The sequence below is a fragment of the Mastigoproctus giganteus genome, chromosome 14 (genome assembly GCF_048544385.1).
Source record: "Mastigoproctus giganteus isolate SK-2022 chromosome 14, ASM4854438v1, whole genome shotgun sequence".
Classification (NCBI taxonomy): Eukaryota; Metazoa; Arthropoda; class Arachnida; order Uropygi; family Thelyphonidae; genus Mastigoproctus; species Mastigoproctus giganteus.
The window spans coordinates 70,072,650-70,093,531 of NC_143588.1; the positions used below are offsets into that span (position 1 = coordinate 70,072,650).

General features: G+C 34.9%; 1 protein-coding gene across 1 annotated transcript in view; it reads left to right on the forward strand.

Annotated features, from left to right (window-relative positions):
• Rlip (Ral interacting protein) overlaps window positions 1-20,882 on the forward strand; it is a 135,762-nt gene that overhangs the window by 67,474 nt on the left and 47,406 nt on the right. Inside the window, exons 5-8 of the mRNA XM_090388309.1 lie at window positions 2,125-2,241; window positions 5,087-5,290; window positions 12,240-12,358; window positions 19,378-19,508. Coding sequence (XP_090244435.1) covers window positions 2,125-2,241; window positions 5,087-5,290; window positions 12,240-12,358; window positions 19,378-19,508 — 571 coding nt within the window. The remainder of the gene's footprint in view (window positions 1-2,124; window positions 2,242-5,086; window positions 5,291-12,239; window positions 12,359-19,377; window positions 19,509-20,882) is intronic.

Here is a 20,882-nt window from a genome sequence, read left to right on the forward strand (position 1 = left end):
TTTTACTTGTAATGTGTACCATTACTCTTGGGTTTAAAAATTAAAATCAAATCATTGCATGATTTTTGGAATGGAGCTTGATATATCTGCAGTGATGGACAATGCTCATCACTCATTGATATGCTCAGTGATGCATAACTACAAATCTATTTTTGTAGATTATTACAGTAGACACATTTCTTTAAACAGCCCATTACCAAGCCACAGGATTCAGAACAAATGAAAAAAGCGTTGAAGGGTTCAAAGAAGTTCAATGTTCAACTTGTGATCGGTAAATTCTCTTTTTCTCTCTCTCTCTACCTCCCCCCTCCCCACCCTCCCTCCAGATCTCAACAACAACATTTAGTGAGAGGATCACTCAATTTGAAGAGATCAGAATATCATTGGCCTGCCTTTTAAATGTTAATACAGTTTTGGTAATGAAATGTAACAAACAACATAATCCATTGATATTGCTAACATCATGAATTTACTATTTTATAGTGTGCACCATCTGTATAATCTATATTATTATGTATAAATTAATATAGCTTTGCATTAGGAACACTCGCCTTTCAGGCCTTTCGAATAGAAATCACTTGGAGCAGAAAACCAGGCTTCCACTTCATTAATTACCTTCTCAGTCTGCAATATACGTCCCCATAATGGTTTCATCATTTTAGGAAAGAAAGAGTAAGAAGTCTGAAAATGGAAGGTTGGGGGGCAAATAAGGTGGGTGCTGCAGATTTTCAAAACCACACTTGATTGCAAAGTCCACTATAAGAGCAGCAGTGTGAGTAGGAGCATTGTTGGCTAGGAAGTAGACATTGTTGGATAATTTCCTGCATCTCTTCAACTTGATGGTTTCTCTTAACTTTCCCAAGACACCTCTGTAGTATTCTCTAATGATCTGTTGCCTTTTGGGAAGTAATCCATAAGGATGATACCTTTAGAGTCCCAAAAGACTGAAAAATGACCTAGTTTGGCAGACAGTTGAACAGACACTTGCCTGTTTTTTGGTGGTTCATTGAACATTATTCAGATGAATGTTCATTGTTTGCTTATCTGTTTGTTTCTGGGTCATAGTGATGTACCTGACATTCAGCCATCATCACAATTTTGGTAAAAAAAAAAATCAACATTCTCTCTACAAAACTCCAACAATTGTGCAGAACACTCTTTTTCTGCGGAGCTTTTGAGGTGTCAACAACCTCAAAATCTGTCAGGCTGCCACCTTAGATTCAGGAACTCATGCATTATGGTGTAAACAGACCCATAGCTAATGTTCATCTCATTTGCTATAAAATTTATAGTTACACATCTCTCTTCAAGGCCTAGCTGTTCCACATTGCCACAAAAGCAGAGTGGAACAGCTTTTTCTAATTTTGCACAGTCTCCTGTGGTAAGCAGTCCTCCCCATATACAGCTTTAATCTCCTCATGGATTTGTTTTGTTCTTTGCCTTCCAAAGGAAGAAATTTTATAATGGATCAGACCTCAACCTTCTCCAGCATACCACTTCTCATTATAGTCATCAACCTAGTTCAGTAACTGATGGATCTAGAAAAACAAATATACATTAACTTACAAGACTTAGCTCGCGCGCACGCGCACACACACACACACACACACACACACACACAGTTTTCAGAGGAAAAACCAATATTTGGAGTTCCCCTTCAGGTTGCAATAGAAAGGAATTGTAGTCATGATGGAATTGATTTACCAGTCATAGTAAGAGAATGTATAGATTACATTGAAGAACATGGTGAGAAAACATTAATTTTATGCAATAAATTATATTTTTAGTTTAAAAATGTAAGAAAACTTTAAGCATTTGAGATGCTATATCATGATTTTGAAGTTCTCTTTTAAGACTGTTGATTAGATGTGATTATTGATAAGTGTATTCTTCGATAAAGATTATTAATAAGTGCATTCTTCAATGAATGGTGATTCATCTGGAACAGATGGTTACAGATGAATCATGATTTGCAAACGTGGTTTAAAACCTCAGGAAGATGAGTTAGTTAATAATAAACCATAGTTAGGGTACACTATGATCGGGAAGAACACAAGAAAAGGATAAGATTTTTTTTATTGATGTGTATTTATCAATTTTATTTTATTTTTTTATTGTTTTCAGAGGAAAAACCAATATTTGGAGTTCCCCTTCAGGTTGCAGTAGAAAGGAATTGTAGTCATGATGGAATTGATTTACCAGTCATAGTAAGAGAATGTATAGATTACATTGAAGAACATGGTGAGAAAACATTAATTTTATGCAATAAATTATATTTTTAGTTTAAAAATGTAAGAAAACTTTAAGCATTTGAGATGCTATATCATGATTTTGAAGGTCTCTTTTAAGACATGTTGATTAGTTGTGATTATTGATAAGGGTATTCTTTGATAAAGCTTGGAAGATGCAACAGAGAAACCTCTGTCTTGCATTGCTAGAGGTCCTTTAAGTATAAACAGTAAACAAGAAATTCTCTAATCTTTTAATCTTTGATGTTAGCTCCAAAAGGATCATAAAAAATTCCAAACAAAATCCTTTCCGAAGCATGTAATCTCATAATTGTTATTATATGCAAGAAAACAAGGGGGGGGGGATATATATACAGGGGCAGACAAAAAAAAAACTGCATCACCTTAAAAAAAGTAACATTTGTAGTGAAACGAATAAGATATTGTTTGATTACAGTCATTTTGTTTATCGCAAAACAAAGCAAAGGTATTGCATCAGATAATACTTCTATTGCATCGACAGTAATTGCAAGGTATTGCATCAGCCGTTTCTATAAATACGGCGTTCGAAAGATATACACGCTCATTAGTATCCTGTTTCACGGAGATGTAAGCATGGCTCCATATGTTCAATTGACACCAAGAAAAAAAATGTGTAGTTGTTGCTCCTCTCCCAGGAAGAGATTTCTACGCGTGCCATTGCTGATAAAATAGGCTGCCACCATTCAACAGTATCGCGGGTGCTGAAATTAAAGCATGAAACCGGTGATGTGAAGAGAAGACCTGGATCAGGCCGTAAGAGAGTGACTACACCCTCCCAAGATGATATTTGAAATGGCTATGCCTTCGTAATCGCCATGCTAGTGCTCATGATCTAAAACTGAAATTTGAGAACATGGTGAGAACATGGCCTCTGGAGTTCAAACAAGTGCACGAACTATCCAGACTGCTTTCGGAATGTGGTCTGCATGTCTTTTGGCCCAAGAAGAAGCCTTTGCAGACCCAACAAATGAGGAAGAAACAGTTTGCTTGGGCTAAAACACATGTTTCATGGACAAATGAACAATGGGACACCGTCATCTTTTCTAACAAATCGAAATTCAACTACTGCATGGCTCAGATGGGAAGCAATATGTCAGAAGACGAAAATTGGAGGCATACCATCCTGACTGCATAACACTGACTATAATTTCCCTGCTGGTCAGATGGTCTGGGGATGCATAACAAGCAAAGGGGTGGGGTGAATTAAGTTTATTAACAGAACAGTGAATGCAGAAACCTATACTTCTATCTTGGAGGAGTGCCTGAAACTCATTATTAGGGATCGCCACACAATGTCCAAAACTGCATTTTCAACAGGACTCAACACCTTGCCACACAGCAAAATTGGTAAGTTTTATGCTATTTAATGATGAGTTTGTCTTCTTGTCTCACAAGGCTTAAAACATACATTAAGCATTAGTAAAGGCACATGATGCAAGAAAGCAAGCTTATATAGCATCGGCCAAAAAAAAAAACTTCTCATTTCACCCATCCACTTGCTCCAAATGTTTGTCTAGTTCTGTCTTGAATCTATTTAAGCTATCAACTTCTACAATGACACATGGAAGTTTGTTCCAGCAATCAACTGTCTTTCCTTAATTTGAATTTATGCCCTCTCAGGCAATTATTCTGATCAAGAGGAAGAATCCCATCAGCATTAAGCATGCTCAAACTGTTCAAGGCTTTATACACCTCAATTAGATCACCTCGCAGGTGCCTAGTCTCCAGACACTATAATTTGCAAAACTTAAGCCTTTCTTCACAAGAGCAACCTTTTGTTCCATTCACTAATCTTGTTGCCCTTCTCTGTACTAGTTCCAGCAGCTCTACATCCTTCTTAAAATGAGGCCTCCAGACCTGTATACAATACTCAAAGTGTGGCCTGACCATTGCCTTATACAAGGGGATAATCACCTGTATATCATTGATGACACCATGAGCTACTCTTTCCTGTATATCATTGATGACATCATGAGCTACTCTTGCAGACTGTCTGCACTGCTCAGAAAACTTCATATTTGCCTGCACAATTACCCCCAGGTCCTTTTCATTCTCTTCCACTGTCAGTGTAGTACCACACAGTTAATACACCAATGTTTACCCTTGTTTTTTTTCTCCCTTAAGGTGCAAATATATTATTATACAATTAAGGGAGGAATTGTTGCAAGTGTATATATTCTGTAGGCAATTATGAAAGATCAGATACATGCAATAAACTTTTTGTGTGCTGCTTTTACTATATTTTTTTTTTTTTTTTAGGAGCATTAGCAACTAAGGCCATATTGCTCTGGGGATATGCGGTGGTCATTCCCTGACCTTTCCGCATCCTCCGTATTTGGTGGTCACGAGTTCGAACCCCAGTCTAATCAAGAAGCATGTGCTACGCACTGCTGTTCCTGCCCACCTGACTATGGAGGCGCCACTTTTACTATAAAGAACAATAAATCAGAACCTAGGATTGCCTTGCATAATCCAACACACTTGGTCACTTCATATCGCTCCTTTATGTCATCACACTTATTCATACCAACTTTGCAATAATAAAGCTCAATAGAAAATTATAAAGAATTGCATAATTTTGTGCACTTAAGTAAATTATGAAAGATTGATGTTTCCTTATTTTGTAAATTTAAACTATTTCTAGTAGATAAGCAAGTGAAAAATTAAGTTCAGTATGTAACTTAAATATTATAATTTTGTTCAAGTCCCTAGTAATTTTCCATAGTAATATTAGCATGCACATAGCAAAAATATCCATAACATATCACTTTTACTTATAATTTAAAATTTTTATCAATTGGATTTAATTTGTTTAGGCTTAGCCTGTGAAGGTATATACAGAATGTCTGGAGTCAAGTCCAAGGTACGAAATTTAAGAAACCAGTATAATCAAGGTGAAAAGGTCTATCTGTATGAGCATGAACCACATATTGTTGCAAGCCTCTTGAAACAGTTTCTTCGTGAGCTGCCTGAACCTATATTGACAGATGAATTAACTCCTAAGTTTGAAGAAGCTGCAGGTGTTTATTGTAGTATTTATTTTCCATTAACTTTTTTATTGATAATTAAAATAATAATATATGTAATAGTAATACTATTACTATGTGAAAATTAAATTGGATAAAAATAGCAAATTTAAAGATTGTTTTATAAAATTTAAATTGTTGTTGAAATTTAAGAAATTAATGCAACAAGTGAAAATTTATTACATTTTTCTTATTGAAGATGATGTTTTTTTACCTACTTATGAAAACTTAACTATATAAAATCCCTACACATTCTTTTGGCAGAATTATTATATTTACAGTGCATGCCTCTATAGGGCTCACTTGTAGCAGTGTCTTTCATTTAGCAAGATCCAAGTTCAAATCTTTTATTTAAGAATCCTCAAAGTTCATGATATTGTGGTTCGTGTGTGTAGTGCACACACCCTGGGCAAGGCAGTGAACTGTACCAAATTGCAGATTTGCATATTTAGCATTTGCTGAAAGGTTTTTTGTTTTAGAACATGTATTTTATTTTAACCCATTAATAGATTTATAGGATCTCTTTTTGATTTCAATGTAGCACAGAAAATAATCTGATTACTCGCTGGGCTCAAAACTTATTTCAAAAGTAACATACGTTTTGTTCCATCACATTAGGGTTTTTCTCTAATCAGAAAATGTGTTTTCCTGTAATTGATATATCTAGTTAATCTCATTTGTTTTTGGTTAATTTCATCACTAAAAAGGGAAATAGCAGCTGGAACAGTACTGTAAACATTGGCAAGACTTAAAAGGATTTTTTTAAATAAAATAAATAATTCTAAAAATATTAAACACCACTGCACTTCATTTAAATTTTTTAAAAGGCAAAAAATTATCGAGTTTATTGAATCAAACTGGAAATAAAACTTGACAGAAAATATTCCAATTACCCAAACTATTTAGTAGCCAATTTGATGTTTTAAAATCCTTGTGAATATTGTTGTCAAGTGTAAAGCATAGTGCTGACTGCCCATTATTAGCATCCGCATAGAAGTGGTGGAGATAAACTCAAATAACCCAAAGGTCGAGGGTTCGAATCCCGCCTCGGGCTTGGATCAGAGTACTGCAAAAACCTTGAGAGGTGCATTATGGCCACAGAAGCCGATGCGCCAACAACTACCAAAAAAAAAAAAAAAAAAAAACTCAAATTATCACGAAATTGGCCTCTCATTGGTTGGATTGTTTTTTGTAAAGTTTTTTTTTTTTTTTTCAGCTTGTTTCAATAAACCCAGTCATTTTTTACCTTTAAAAAATTGACATGTCATTTAATCTTTTACTTTTAGAATAATTTTGCATGTCTTTCTCCCAAGAAATTGCATAAAATAAATGTTATAAAATGAAATAAAAGCAGCAGACACTCAGTCCTCAAGTAAATAATAATTAAGTCTGTTATAAAGTTATTCTGGGGGGGGGGGATCATAATCTACCTTGTCAAGGTAGATTATTAAGAGTCTTCGCTTACATTAGTAAAATAGAAAGAAATCAACCATGTCTTTCCACTTGATATCTATGCTGATAAGCTGAAAAAATATTTGTCATTGCATTAACATGTGATGAAGCTTCAAAAGTTGTGGTGGTCTAGCTAATACTAGCTGGGAATTGAATGGTTTTATCATATCTGAAAAGGGACTGGGAGCAGAATTATTACAATTAAAAGTGAACAAGGCACAAGAAACTGATGGAATCTATCCAGTAATAGTGAATGAAGTATCAAAAGTTGTAAGCACAACACTAGCTATTGTAATGAGCACATCCTTGGATTTGGGTGAAGTCTGTGTAAAGTGGAGATGTGCAAGTGTCTGTACTATTCAGAAAGGTAGATCAGTGAGTAAAATGAGCAGTTACAGATCTGTCAATTTGACTTCTGTACTAGGAAAGATTATGGAGTCCTTAGTTAAAGATGCAGTACAAATCATCTGGACAACTATGGACTTATAAGGGAATCACAAAATGGTTTTGTTAAGGGCAGAACATGTCTGGCTAATATATTTAACTATTGTGAGATCATCAGTAAAAAATTGAAGGAATAACTCTGACATCATTTAGTTAATTTCAGTAAAGCTTTTGATACAGTCCCACAACAATGGAAGTTGCACAGTTTGGAGCAATGTGGCATTAAGAGCTAGTTGTTACTTTAACCATCTCTTTATAGTAACAACTATTAAGAGCTAGTTGTTACTATAAAGAGATGGTTAAGTGGTAGGAGGCAGAATAGTAATAAGTGGCCATTGCTCTTTGTGGGCTAATATTATGACTAGGTTTCCACAGATTTCAGTTATTGATCCCTTATTATTGTTTCTAATATTAATTAATGATATTGATATCGGTGTTTCTAATTTAATGTCAAAGTTTGCTGATGATACAAAGGTGAACATGGTAGTTAGTTACAGTAATTAGTATATTCTACTTTGAGACTTAGATAAATTATTTAGATGGGCTAAGAAATGGTAGCTAAGGTTTAATACTAGAAAATGCAGGGCCAAGTGCCTGGGTAGCAGTAATCCTAAAATAATGTGCCACCACTTGGGTACTACCAAACTCAAAATTGTAGATAATGAGGACACAGGTGTAACTATACAATCTGATATGAATTTTTCTGACAGTGTAAACAGGCTTCTCGGACAGCACATGGGGTTTTGTCAGTGATATATAGGAACTTTGGCAGTAGACGTAAAGAGGAGATTATTCCATTATTTAAATCACTGGTTAGACTGCATCTTGAATATTGCATACTGACTTAAAGACCCCATTTTAGTAAAGTTGTGGCCCTCTACTCTTCTTTGTATCCTTTCCTCTTAGAGAAATGTTAAGATTAAGTGCACAAAAGGGTATTCTTATCGAGAGAGAGACGTGAGTCTTGTAAGAAATAGTGTTTGGAAACTAGGTATCTGTGGGGTGACCTGACCAAAGTGTTTCATACCTTGAAACATTTCAGTAAACTAAATTATGAGAGAATGTTTGCACTTGGTCACATGATATATGCAAGGGGGCATAAATTTAAATTGAGCGGGTATAATTATAGACTGTGTTGAAAGGTTTTCTTTAGTGAAAGAGTGATTGACCTTGAAATAACTCCCCCCCCCAACCTACTCTTGTGGAGCTTGGAAGCTTATCTAAATTTAAGAAGGGATTAGAAGAATACTTGATTGGATAAATACTTGAAAGAAATAGGTAAATGATGGGAAGGAAGATAACATCGGTTACTACTTTCTTTGTTTTTGGCTAATGCTATATAAGCTTGCTTCCTTTCATCATTTTGTCAATACTAATAGTAATACATTATAAAAGCTGTAAATATACAGAGCCAAGTGAATTTCATATGAAGTTGAAATGCATATTCTAGGCAAAACATTGTTCTTAATTTAACAAGTTATACACAGCTGTCAAGAAGTTCCCAGTCTGACTGCATAGCATTATGGTTGATAAGTGCAGCACAATTTGCTATTGTCAAATTGCAGTTTTAACTTTCATCTACATATATGTAAAAGTATTGTTAATTATTCAATACAGGCTATGTTACTCTGTGTATTTAAATTAGATTTATTTTATTATTTCCATGTGTGAAAAATGTCAAATTTGGAATGTTGAACAAACATGAAATTTTGCAAATGCTTAAGAAAATCTGCTTCTGAAACACTGGAAATGATGTATCAAGGTTAAGGAAAGGATTCAATTTTTTGTGCTATCCCATTTGAATGGAATTGTAGATTAAAAGAGGGAAAGTTTAGCAGATGATGACTGTGCTGGAAGACCTTTAACTGCACTTACACTCAAAAAAATTTAAACAACCAGAAAGTTGTCCATCAGGACTGTCTCATGATTGTCAATAAAGTTGCAGAAGCTTTAAACATTTCACACAGAAGCTGCCATGGAATTTTAAACAATAATTTGAACGCGTGCCAGGTTTCTCAGTATGTGGTGACCTCATAGCAGCATCTGATAATGATATTATTATCATAATGATAATAATATCATTATGAATAATGATAAACATTATTCGTAGAGTTCATTATTGCCCTGAATCACTAACTTGGATATCATCTCATTCAGAGAGACTGGTGCTAGAAGTTTTTATTTTGCCATCTTGTGCACTATTGTGCACATCTGTTGTGCACTATGAATTCATTCTTCAAGGTACCATTGTGAATAAGAAAAGATACTGTGAATAAGGAAAAGCATCCAGAATGGTGGGCAGTAGAGGATAGGAAGTTGTTTGCATGACATCACACCTGCACACCTCTCACTCTTGTGCAACAAGTGCTCACTACTGGAAAATAGGCCTTGAGATTAAGGTTGCCTATCATACAGTTTTCTAGCGAAGACTGACTAACTGAGTTATAATAAATTTATTGAATAGATAAATAATATATACATAAAATACTAAAACAAAGATATAAAATAAGATAAAAGTGTTAAAATACACAGTAGGTTTCAAGACGAAGTGCCTCTTCATCAGCTTAGTCAGTGAATGGTGTACTCCATTATATATTGTTGGTTACAACAGCAGAAGTCAACTGAGCATGATCATGCATCACAAGTCTGGTGTCAGTAGAACAGAATTATGTACACGTGATGATCGCCAGTGCTCATCACACTGCAAAACTGTACATTCCATAATTCAGTGCAAGTGCACTCCCCTAGTGCAATTCATGGTACTATTACTGCTAGCCACGTGCAGTGCCTCAAGCCATGAGTGCTGGCGGTAATCACATGAATAGTTGACGATTTCAATATCCTGTCGGGGATCAAGATTGTGCTGCTCAACCCAATAATCTTGATCCCCGACGGGATATTGAAAGTATTACAATATTATCATATTGTATTTTAACGCTTTTATCTTATTGTATTTTAACACTTTTGTTTTATTTTATTTTATATTTTATCTCTGTTTTAGTATTTTGTATATATATATTATATATTCATTTCAATAAATTTATTTTAACTCAGTTGGTCGTTGCTAGAAAATTGTATGAAGTGCTCACTAACCAGACCAGTATTGTTGTGTTGCCATATTTCTCTCACTTGCCTGCCCTTTTCTTCTTTTTTTTTTTTCTTTTGTTCATAACTGCTCATGGTGAGTACTTTGAGAGTGGCTGTGTCTAGGTGTAATTATGTTTAATATGCAAGTCCAGGAACTTTTTTGACTGTACCATGTATGTGATTAAATCTACACTTTAATTGGTTTTGTATGTTTCTCTAGAGATGTCTCTTTACTGTGACCAACAATAAGGAGCCATCATGCTGCATCCACCTTCTTTGTTATCTCTTCTTCACCACTTTGTAATTCTGGTGAAATCTTTCTCATTGTTTTGTACTGACATTATCGAGATCTTCAAGAAAGTAATTCAAATGGGAGTACATCCCGGCCTCGCATAACGAGAGTTCGATTAACGCGTTTTTCAGTTACCGCTACTTTAAAAAAATTATACCACTTTTCACTACACAATGCAAATTTCCAATTAACGCGATCTTTTTTTTTTATGCGATAGTTGAAAAAGATTTGAGCCGCGTGTTGGATGGGCAATAAACAAACATTTGCCTGCTATCCGCCTCAGTGTGTTCCATTAACCATCGGAAGAAGGTGTGTTACTTGTTTGTCTCCTGCTAATAAAGTCAATGCAGACTTTCATTTAAAAATTCAAATTTTTGAATGAGCCAGATGAAAATGTTACCATGAAGGAGATAATGGTAAAAGCACTAGATGAAATCTTTCGTAACGCAGAGAACCTCAAACAAAAGGTTTGAGGTTCTCTGCGTTACAAAATTTATATCGCCAGGGCCCAGAGAAAATTGTTGTCGGCTATTGGAAATTGATTGATGAAAAGAGAAAGTCAACACTTCAAATATTTTAGCAACAGTCATTTCTTCATTGTGTATTTTATGTCAGAGGTTCCCAAACTTTCTCGGTTTGCGGCGCCCTTAGTATCTCAGTAATTTTTTCACTGCACATCCAGACCGAAAGAAATACCTAACAGTTCCGTTTAGTAGTTAGGTCCAAACAACTTAATAAGAAATGTTGAAACTGTGAACTACCTCGAGCTAGTAGTTCACGTGGTGTCCGACAGATGTGGAGTATCACTGTGTTTCCCTCAAATTTAAAATATTCCATGGTGCACAGTTTGGGAACCGCTCTTTTATGCAATAAACATTTAATTCCATAATTATTTTCATTATCTTTTACATTGTATACAGTTAAAAAGTTATTTAAAAGGTATTTTTAAAATTCTTTATGGACATTCCAGGTCAAGGAACAATTATAATTTTTCCTATTGATTATTATGTTTGATTAACGTGTTTCCGATTTGCATTATGCGCTTGTGGGATGAATTAATCGTGTTAATTGAGGCCAGCCTGTATAAGAAGTAAACCTTTGATTTCGTTTTGCTACCCAAATTGTGAAACATGGATCCTTCTTGTTTCCCAGTGAATTCTAAACATTTTTGAGACCAGTCCATGACCTTTTTGCTTGCTCTGCTATTCTTTCAGACCGTTCATCCAAAGTTAATTTTCTGACTCCTTAATTTGCTGCAAACGTAATTGGAATTATCACCATTCTTGTCCATTGCCATTGCAAACTGCTTTATAATGCTCAGTTTTATGTGGAGTGGAGATAATATACTATGGTTGCAACAGTAATCTTTGCTTGAATGAAATTTTCCAAACTGGTTTCAGCTTCCCTTTGCATTCTTTCAAGAAATGGTGTAGAGATAGTTTATAAATCCACATTTGTGCATTTTTTTATGATACAACGCAGAAAGACTGTGAATTTATGGTAATAAATAACAAAGTTATTGAATCAAGAAATTGTTAGTGTTAATGTGTGCACTTTTGTTTTTCCAGTTAATCTTTGCAGTTAAATTTGACGATTTATATTATTTATATTGCTTATATGCTGTATTCAGATTATTTAATTAATTTCTTTGAAAACCTATCTTAACAGCAATGAAGATTGAGGCAAAAAAGGTTGAAACTTTAAAAACTCTACTTAACAACCTTCCTTCATGTAATCGATTATTACTCTCATGGATATTTGTCCACATGCTACATGTAATTAATCTGGTAAGTGTTTCACTAATAGTCTGAGTCTAAAGTATATTTAAGAGCTCTTATTTAATATATTTTTAGCATTATATTAACCACTTAAATAAGGTTTTATCTGAGGAATGCTGTAATAAACTAGCACTGATCCACAAATAATGGTCTATTAAGTATGGAAAAATTTTGGGCATTCTTGTAGAATTATGGCTTTGCATCTCAACATTCAGAGTATTAGTTTAAATGAACTAATGAAAATCAAAGAGGTTTTCTTTCTGTATTGCCATCACAGCTACATAATCATGGTAATCCCAACATGGCATGTAGTTAAGATAGTAATAATTAGTTCAAATACATTTAAGATGCATCATATACATAAAATACTAAGTAATGCTTATAAATTATGTTAAAAGACATTCACTAAACCAGCATTTCCCAAACTGTTCCATGAGTGGGTGCGAGATATAGTAGGTGCAAATAGAGTGGATGCAAGAGTACACGTGAACAGGCGAAGTTTTGCTTTTTTATTGACTTAAATTGGCATATTAATTTATTTTTTAGAGTTGATTTATATTCCTAGTAACAATACTTCAGTTTAATTTGAATTTAGATAGAGATTTTGTAGGTTATTACTTAGTATCAGTAAGGGAATCAAATTCACGTGTTGAACAAGTTTTGCAGCTCCTGCGAATGCAAAGTTTTTAATTATACTTAGCCACTTTATTAACTTAATTGCTAGATTAAATTATTTTCTATAAGTAGCTTATAGACCTAGTCAAGCTCCGTGGTTTATTTTGAATTTAGATAGCACAATTTGGAAAGTAAATAATACCTCGTTTTCGTAACTTGCCGCCATTGTTATACGATACGTGTGCACCGAACTAGACAGCGTAAGGTCTAACGGAAAACTAGATAGCCTAAGGTTTAAATGAAAACTAGATAGCGAGTATAGTAGTATCAATTAATCAGTAAAATTTATTGATCTTATTAAATATCATTGTCAGTTGAATTGTACTTTAAATAAATATAGCTTTTTACAAACGTAACATCGTAAATTAATATATATAAATTGACAGAGGATAAGAAAGTCATATAACGTAACTCGGAGGTAACATTCAATACGGAAATATATATATAGTGTTATAACTGCATTGGGATATAAGTTTAGGGTTATATTTTGTATTAGAATTTTATTGAACTTGAATAGAAATCATGACTCAGACCAGAGCAGCAAAGCAAAAGGCTCAAACAAATGGAAGTGCTGTGGCTGAGTGGAGAACTGAGTGGGACAGTTGTCCTCTAAATCACAGTCTATTGAAATGCACTGTTTGTTTGATGTTTGTGGAGCAAGCATCAAACAAGGGACATGGTATTGCCAAGGGGAATGTCTTTGTGTGTGCGTGATGTAAGGACTGCGAGGAAATCAGGCACCAACTCAGCATTGTTATGGGCTTATACGAGAGCTTGAAGGACAGGGCGGATGTCCTTGAAGAATTTAAATTGAGGGCCCATCAAGCTCTCAGCTGCCCACATCAATGCCAGAGCTTGCACTTGAACATCAAGCAACACAGCGGCAAACCCCAAGGCAGAATGCACTGGTCCCAAAGGAACTAGTTGTTGTAGGTGACCCTATTGTCAGGGAAATGGGGAACATATTGTGCAAAAAGGATAGATGGAACAGGACCAGGGTATGTCTGCCAGGGGCAAAGGTTGATGACGTTGTAGAGCAGATATCATCTTTTAAGAGCACAAAGGGTGATATTGTTGTACATGTTAGCACTAATGATATTAAGAGTACGAGACTGGCGGAATTACTTAACAAGTACAAGTCAATGCTGAAAAAAAGGCTGAGAGTTAAGGTTCAATTTGAAAGTGTCTGCAATTCTGCCCAGACACGATAGGAGGGAGTATATGATGAGAGCCTTGTCGATTAATTCGGCCCTGGATAGATTGTGCAAGGCTCAAAAGGGCAGAATTTTTCTCAGCCTGGTTTGTACTTCTTAACAGGAGAGACTGCTTCTACAGGGATAGCATACACTTAAATAGAAAGGGTGCAAGAATATTTGCGGATGCTATCGAGGCAGAGTTAGATGGGTCGGAAAACTGCTAACTTGAGGGGATACACGGACTAATAGAATAACAGTAGCCACTGGCAGAGGTAAAAGTGATTCTTGCACTACTTCTATTGAAATGCAATTGAGCAGCAGCCTGGAAAGCAAGGCAATGGGGATTTCCAGGACTGCTGGGAGTCATAGTGGAACAAGTAAATGCATGGGCTGTGTTAGGGTAACTAAGAGTAGAAATAGGTGCATGTATACTTGCATGTACACCAGTGCTAGGAGTATAGTTAATAAATTCGATGAGCTTGAAGTGCTAGTCAAGACATCAAAGGCAGATATTGTTGGGATATCAGAGACATGGTGTCACACAGATATAAGCAGTGCAGAATTGGAATTTAGGGAGTACAATGTGTACAGAAAGGATAGACAGGACAGAAAGGGAGGAGGGGTTATGCTGTTAGTTAAGAAACACATAAAATCTAAGGAAGTGCATCCAGTTGATGTTGGTGGACAATGCAGTGTTGAGTCTGTTTGGTGTAACATAAACACTGGGAAAGACAAAATAAGAGTAGGTGTGTGTTATAGGCCAAATGAATCTGATGAGTATAATGAGCAATTGTGCAGAGAAACAGAGTGGGCCAGTAAATCAGTGTCTTATAATGTGGGATTTTAATTTCCCAGAGATTGACTGGAATTTGTGGGTTGGTCACACACACACACACACACACACACACACACACACACACACACACACACACACACACACACTAGAAAGGCTTTTGTGGATTTATTGGATGATTGTTTTCTACAGCAGCATGTTCGGGAGGCAACCAGAGGGAGTAATACTCTTGATCTGATTATCAGTAGTGATTCTTCATGCATCAAGAATCTGCAGATAAAGGAACCACTAGGTGGCAGTGATCACAGTGTGCTGAAGTGGGATTTACTCAAAGAGGTAACTACTATCAAGGGTAAAGGGAAGGGTTTTTGCTTTCGTAAAGGTGGCTACAGTGGTCTGAGACAGTATTTAAATTCTATACAGTGGGACCAACTGATGATGTTACCAACAGCATATTCAAAATGGGAAGCATTCAATGAATTAATCTTGGAAGCTACTAGGCTTTTCATACCAACAAAGAAATATTGTTCAAGATTTAGGCCTAAATGGATGTCAGATGAACTAATTAGACATGTGACAGAGAAGAAAAATGCATGGGATACATATAAATTAACATGTGGCACAGAAGCCTGTGATAGATATAAGCTGGTCTGTAACCAAGATACAAAGGAGGTTAGGCAGGTGAAGGCAGATTATAAGAAATCTTTGGCAAAGGATGCAAAGAAAAACAGCAAAGAGTTCTTTACTTATGTAAACTCTAGAAGGAAGGGGATGAATCAGATTGGTCCACTTGATATCGATGGTTCAACTGTTCATGATCCTGCTCAGGTAGCTAACAAACTAAATGAATATTTTGCATCTACATTCACAGAGGAGTTACTCTAGTTACTCATTAACTAGAGGGCAATGCCAGAGGTATATTCAACTCTGGCAGTAAGCTAGATAATCTTGTAATAACTGAGAGTAAAGTGGAGGAGAAATTGTTGAAGATAAACATAAGAAAGGCACCTGGGGTAGATTGAATCTATCCAGTTATATTAAAGGAGGCGGAGAAGGAAGTAAGCAAACCCTTAGCCATAATTATGAGAGCTTCTCTGGACTCAGGGGAGGTACCCATTGACTGGAGATGTGCAAATGTGACCCCAATCCACAGAGGAGGATCAAAGGGAGACAGGTAATTACAGACCTGTTAGTTTAACTTCTGTTCCAGGGAAATCAATGGAGGCACTGGTTAAAGAAGCATTGCAGGATGATCTAGACAAGACTTCAGTTATAGCTCAGACACAGCATCGGTTTGTTAAGGTGAAGTCTTGTCTGACTAATTTGATTGGATACTATGATGTAGTCACAAAGGAACTGGATGCAAAGAATAACTTTGATATCATATATTTGGATCTTAGAAAGGCCTTTGATATTGTTGCACATGGAAGACTGCTGCAAAAATTGGAGCAGTGGGACATTGGAGGCAAATTGCTGCTATGGATAAAGGGATGGTTGAGTGGGAGAAGACAGAGTGGTAATCAATGGACACTGCTATTTGTGGACTAATGTTATTAGCTGAGTCCCTCAGGGTTCAGTGTTGGGTCCATTGTTGTTTTCTGTATTTATAAATGATATTGATGATGGTATATCAGGCTTAATGTCCAAGTTTGCAGATGATATGAAGGTTGACAGGGTTGTTAATGACACTAATGACAGTACACTGCTGCAACAGGATCTAGAAAAGTTGAGCAGATGGACTGAGAGGTAGCAAATGAAGTTTAACATTAACAAATGTAAAGTACTACATATGGGAAGCAGTAATCCCAGATCAACTCTGTGGTACCACACTGACAGTGGTAGAGAATGAAAAGGACCTGGGGGTAATTGTGCAGGCAGATATGAAGTTTTCTGAGCAATGCAGATGGTCTGCAAGGTAGCTCATGGTGTCTTGTCAATGATATACAGGAATTTTTCTAGCAGAGATAAGGAGGTGATTATCCCCTTGTATAAGGCAATGGGCAGGCCACACCTTGAGTACTGTATACAGGTCTGGAGGCCTCAATTTAAGAAGGATGTAGAGCTGTTGGAACGAGTACAGAGAAGGGCAACAAAATTAGTGAACAGAACAAAGGGTTGCTCTTACGAAGAAAAGCTTAAGTTTTGCAAATTACAGTGTCTGGAGACTAGGCACCTGTGACACGATCTGATTGAGGTGTATAAAGCCTTGAATGGTTTGAGCATGCTCAGTGCTGATGGGATTCTTCCTCTTGCTCAGAATAATCACCTGAGAGGGCATAAATTCAAATTGAGGAAAGACAGTTTTAGAATAGATGTATGGATGTTTGCCTTTAGCCAGCGGGTGGTTGATTGCTGGAACAAACTTCAATCTGTCATTGTAGAAGTTGATAGCTTAAACAGATTCAAGGCAGAACTTGACAAACATTTAGAGCGAGGGAATGGGTGAAATAAGGGGGGGTTTGGCTGATGCTATATAAGCTTGCTTTCTTGCATCATGTGCCCTTGCTAATGCTAATGAGATGTGAACAAGTGTTCCATGAAAAATCGTAATTAATAATTAAAAAATAAAATAAATAAATCTTGCTTATTTGTAGCATACACCACTTTTGTATCATTATAATTTTTAACATAATTTTTTTTTTTTTTTTTGGTTATTACGATACTGGCATAGACTAATAATCAAATAGACCGCGGAACACTTTATTTTGGCAGGCTTTTGCATAGAGAAGTATGCGTAGAGGTAATGACATCTACAAAAAAGTAGCAATGTAGTGATTTTATATGCCATTCGTATGCGATTTAGCCTGGAGTACACGGGTTGAAGAAGAGGGGGAAGCGAACCGATATCATGACTAAACTCACTTCCTTGTATAAATTTTTTTTTGATAATTATCAGTATTACCATGGTTAATTACCAGGGTTAACCCCCAACCAGGGTTAAAATAAATGACCATGGAGTTGTGGTTGAAAAAAGAAACTTTAAAGTGAGAAGCAAGTACTCCTGGTAGTGCAACTGTGGTCAATGAAAATGAACACAATATTGTCACACTTCAGAGTGAGGATGAACAATCGCAGCCTTTTGTTCCCCAAAAATCTGAAGTGAAAAAACAGGAACCAACTAAAAAAAGACCGAAACAAAATTATCATGAAAGTTATTTGAATTTCGGCTTTTTGTTAAAATATTAGCAAACAGTTCTTTGGCTCCCACTAAACTTGTGTTTCATAAATGATCTGTAAATAAATTGTGAGATGAAAAGTTTTCCGTGACTAAAAAAGTTTGGGAAACACTGCACTAAACAATGAAGAATATACCTCCAAGTTTTTTTTTTTTTAACTTAGGTGCCATTAGTGTAAAAAATATCAGGGTATTCTGTTTCAACTAAAAATTTTTCTGAAATTTTGTTTATGATACTTACAGTTCTGTTTATATGTTTTCTCAATTTCTGTAAGTTTTAGAGTTTGTCCTCAATATAAGCTCCAGTAAAAAATATGGAATTATTTCTTTTAATTAATTGGAATGTTTGTTCATTTGTGGTGAGTTATCATTTAAAAAAAAAATTCAGTGCAAAAGGTTATTATATCTTTGTACAAGACTGGTCTCTCAGATTGTACTGTTTTGATCACAAGTTACTGTGGTATTGCCCGAAAAACAAAATTAGTTAAGCAGATAAATAGCAAAAAATCATCATTCTCAGTTCATTACTGGGCCAGATGAAATATTTACAGGACAGTAGATTGTTAGAAGGTTTGGTGGGGAGTTCTGAGATGACCCTCAGAACAATCAATTACTGTTATTTAGCAGTCACATGAGCTATAAGTGTGGTCCAGGAGTTGGATTCAAGAATAGAATGGGATGTTATAAGGCTTAAGTGAAGGGAGGAAAAAACACAGCATCTAACTTGCAATTGCCTGAAGCATAATTTTCTGATAAATGTTGGGTATACATAAAGAGAATAAACTAAGATTTCAGGACTGGCACTATTAGTAGAAGTGACTGTTACTCAAGGATCATTATCTTTAGATTTCTTAATTTGGACAGATTTATCAGAAGAAAGAATATAGGAAGTAATCTCTATTTGTTGCATTGAAAATTCTCACATTCTAGCCCTTGTTTTATTAAACAAGAAATGTTATTGAGAGTAATCCTTTTGATTTCTTGCATGTTTACTACTTACAGAAAAGTATGGTTACTTATTTCATATAAATTTATGTAAATTTATATTTAATAATAATGGTTATGGGTATTCTTATTTTGTTATCTACACTGTATAATAATGACTTTTAAGTGAATTCTGCCATTTATTTTATTTTGATCTTTTATTTCATTGTGATTAACACAACAAAAAATTGTATTCTTTGTGTAGGAGAAAAGAAACAAAATGAACCTTCAAAATGTCTCCATATTTCTTAGTTCCACAATGCATATTAGTCATCGAGTGTTGCATGCTTTTTTTGCCCACAGTAGTGTCCTTTTCAGTGGAGTGGAAATAAAGAAGTAAGTAGTTGGGAAAAGATGTTAAAAAATTATCTTTGACATGTCATACATTATCAAAACCATTCTTGAACATATGTTTCTTCACAATATTGGTTTCAGTAAGAAATTTAATTTATGATATTAACTAGAATCCAATGAGTTAATTTTTAAATACAAAATTAAACAATTGATGCATTTGTGCAAATGACTAACTGACATTGTGAATCGGTTATTATAAAAACAATGGTAACAGTAGCATAATAGATAAAAAAAAAAAAAAAAAAAAACTGTGTGTGTTTTTATTACTTCATGATCAAATCCAGCCATTACACTTTTTTTATCTTAGGTTTTTTTTTTTGTTAACTATCCCTTGATTCTTTTGATAAAAATTGTACAATGGGAAAATGAGAGCAATAGATAAAAAAACTTGTTACTGAGGAAAGAGAATTTACTGAGTAAATCAACTAATCACTGAATGTTAAATGGAACCTTACGACATTTATAGCCAATCTCCTTAGCATTCTGTGATCCACTTGGATCACAAATATCACAGACAAGTCAATCACAGAAAACACTCTACCTAAAGTAAAATGACATTTTTGCATGTGTATTGTATACTAAATGTGTAATTATAGTAACTCAACATTTATAACACACATTCTCAAATACCTTTGAATATCTTTGAACATTTTCAAATATCTTTCAACTTTTCAAAAAAATTTATTACCAGTGTGTTATAATGAAAGCCATTAAGTGGAAATTAATAAATGTCAAAAAGTAGACACCGAATTCATGTATATTTTAAAATTAGATGGTGATGTTGATTGCTACCTAGAGGTGGAAAAGAGGATTTCCTACACATGTTCAGTTAATTAATTCAATTGCAATTTTATTTAGTTATTTGAACATGCCTTTCTATAGGAAAACATCTTTTCCACTTCTGGATAACAAGCAATAAACCATTTAATTTTCAAATATATGTGGAGTCTGTGTTTTTTACCTTTGAAGTTTATTTATGACTAAGTTAAATCGTTATTCACTGTAAGATCTAAAATCTGTACCTCAGGGATATTCCTTTATTACCAAATTAAAGATGTCAGTAAATATTGCAAGGCTGTATTTTAAATCTTATCCTGTGGTACACCAGGTTAGGTCAATTTGTAGTCTTTATTCATATTTAAAAAAAAAAAAAGAAGTAACATTACTTAAGTTTCTAAATAAGTATTTTGTTGCTGAATAAGTTTGCACATAATTATACTTATAGTTTTTACAACTGGATTTGGCTGTTAGATTATAAAACAAAGTTTTCTTCAAATAAATGGTTCAGCTTCAAATAATAAAGCTCAACTTTTTTTTTATAGTGTATGCTATTTATGGGTGGCTACATACCAGAAT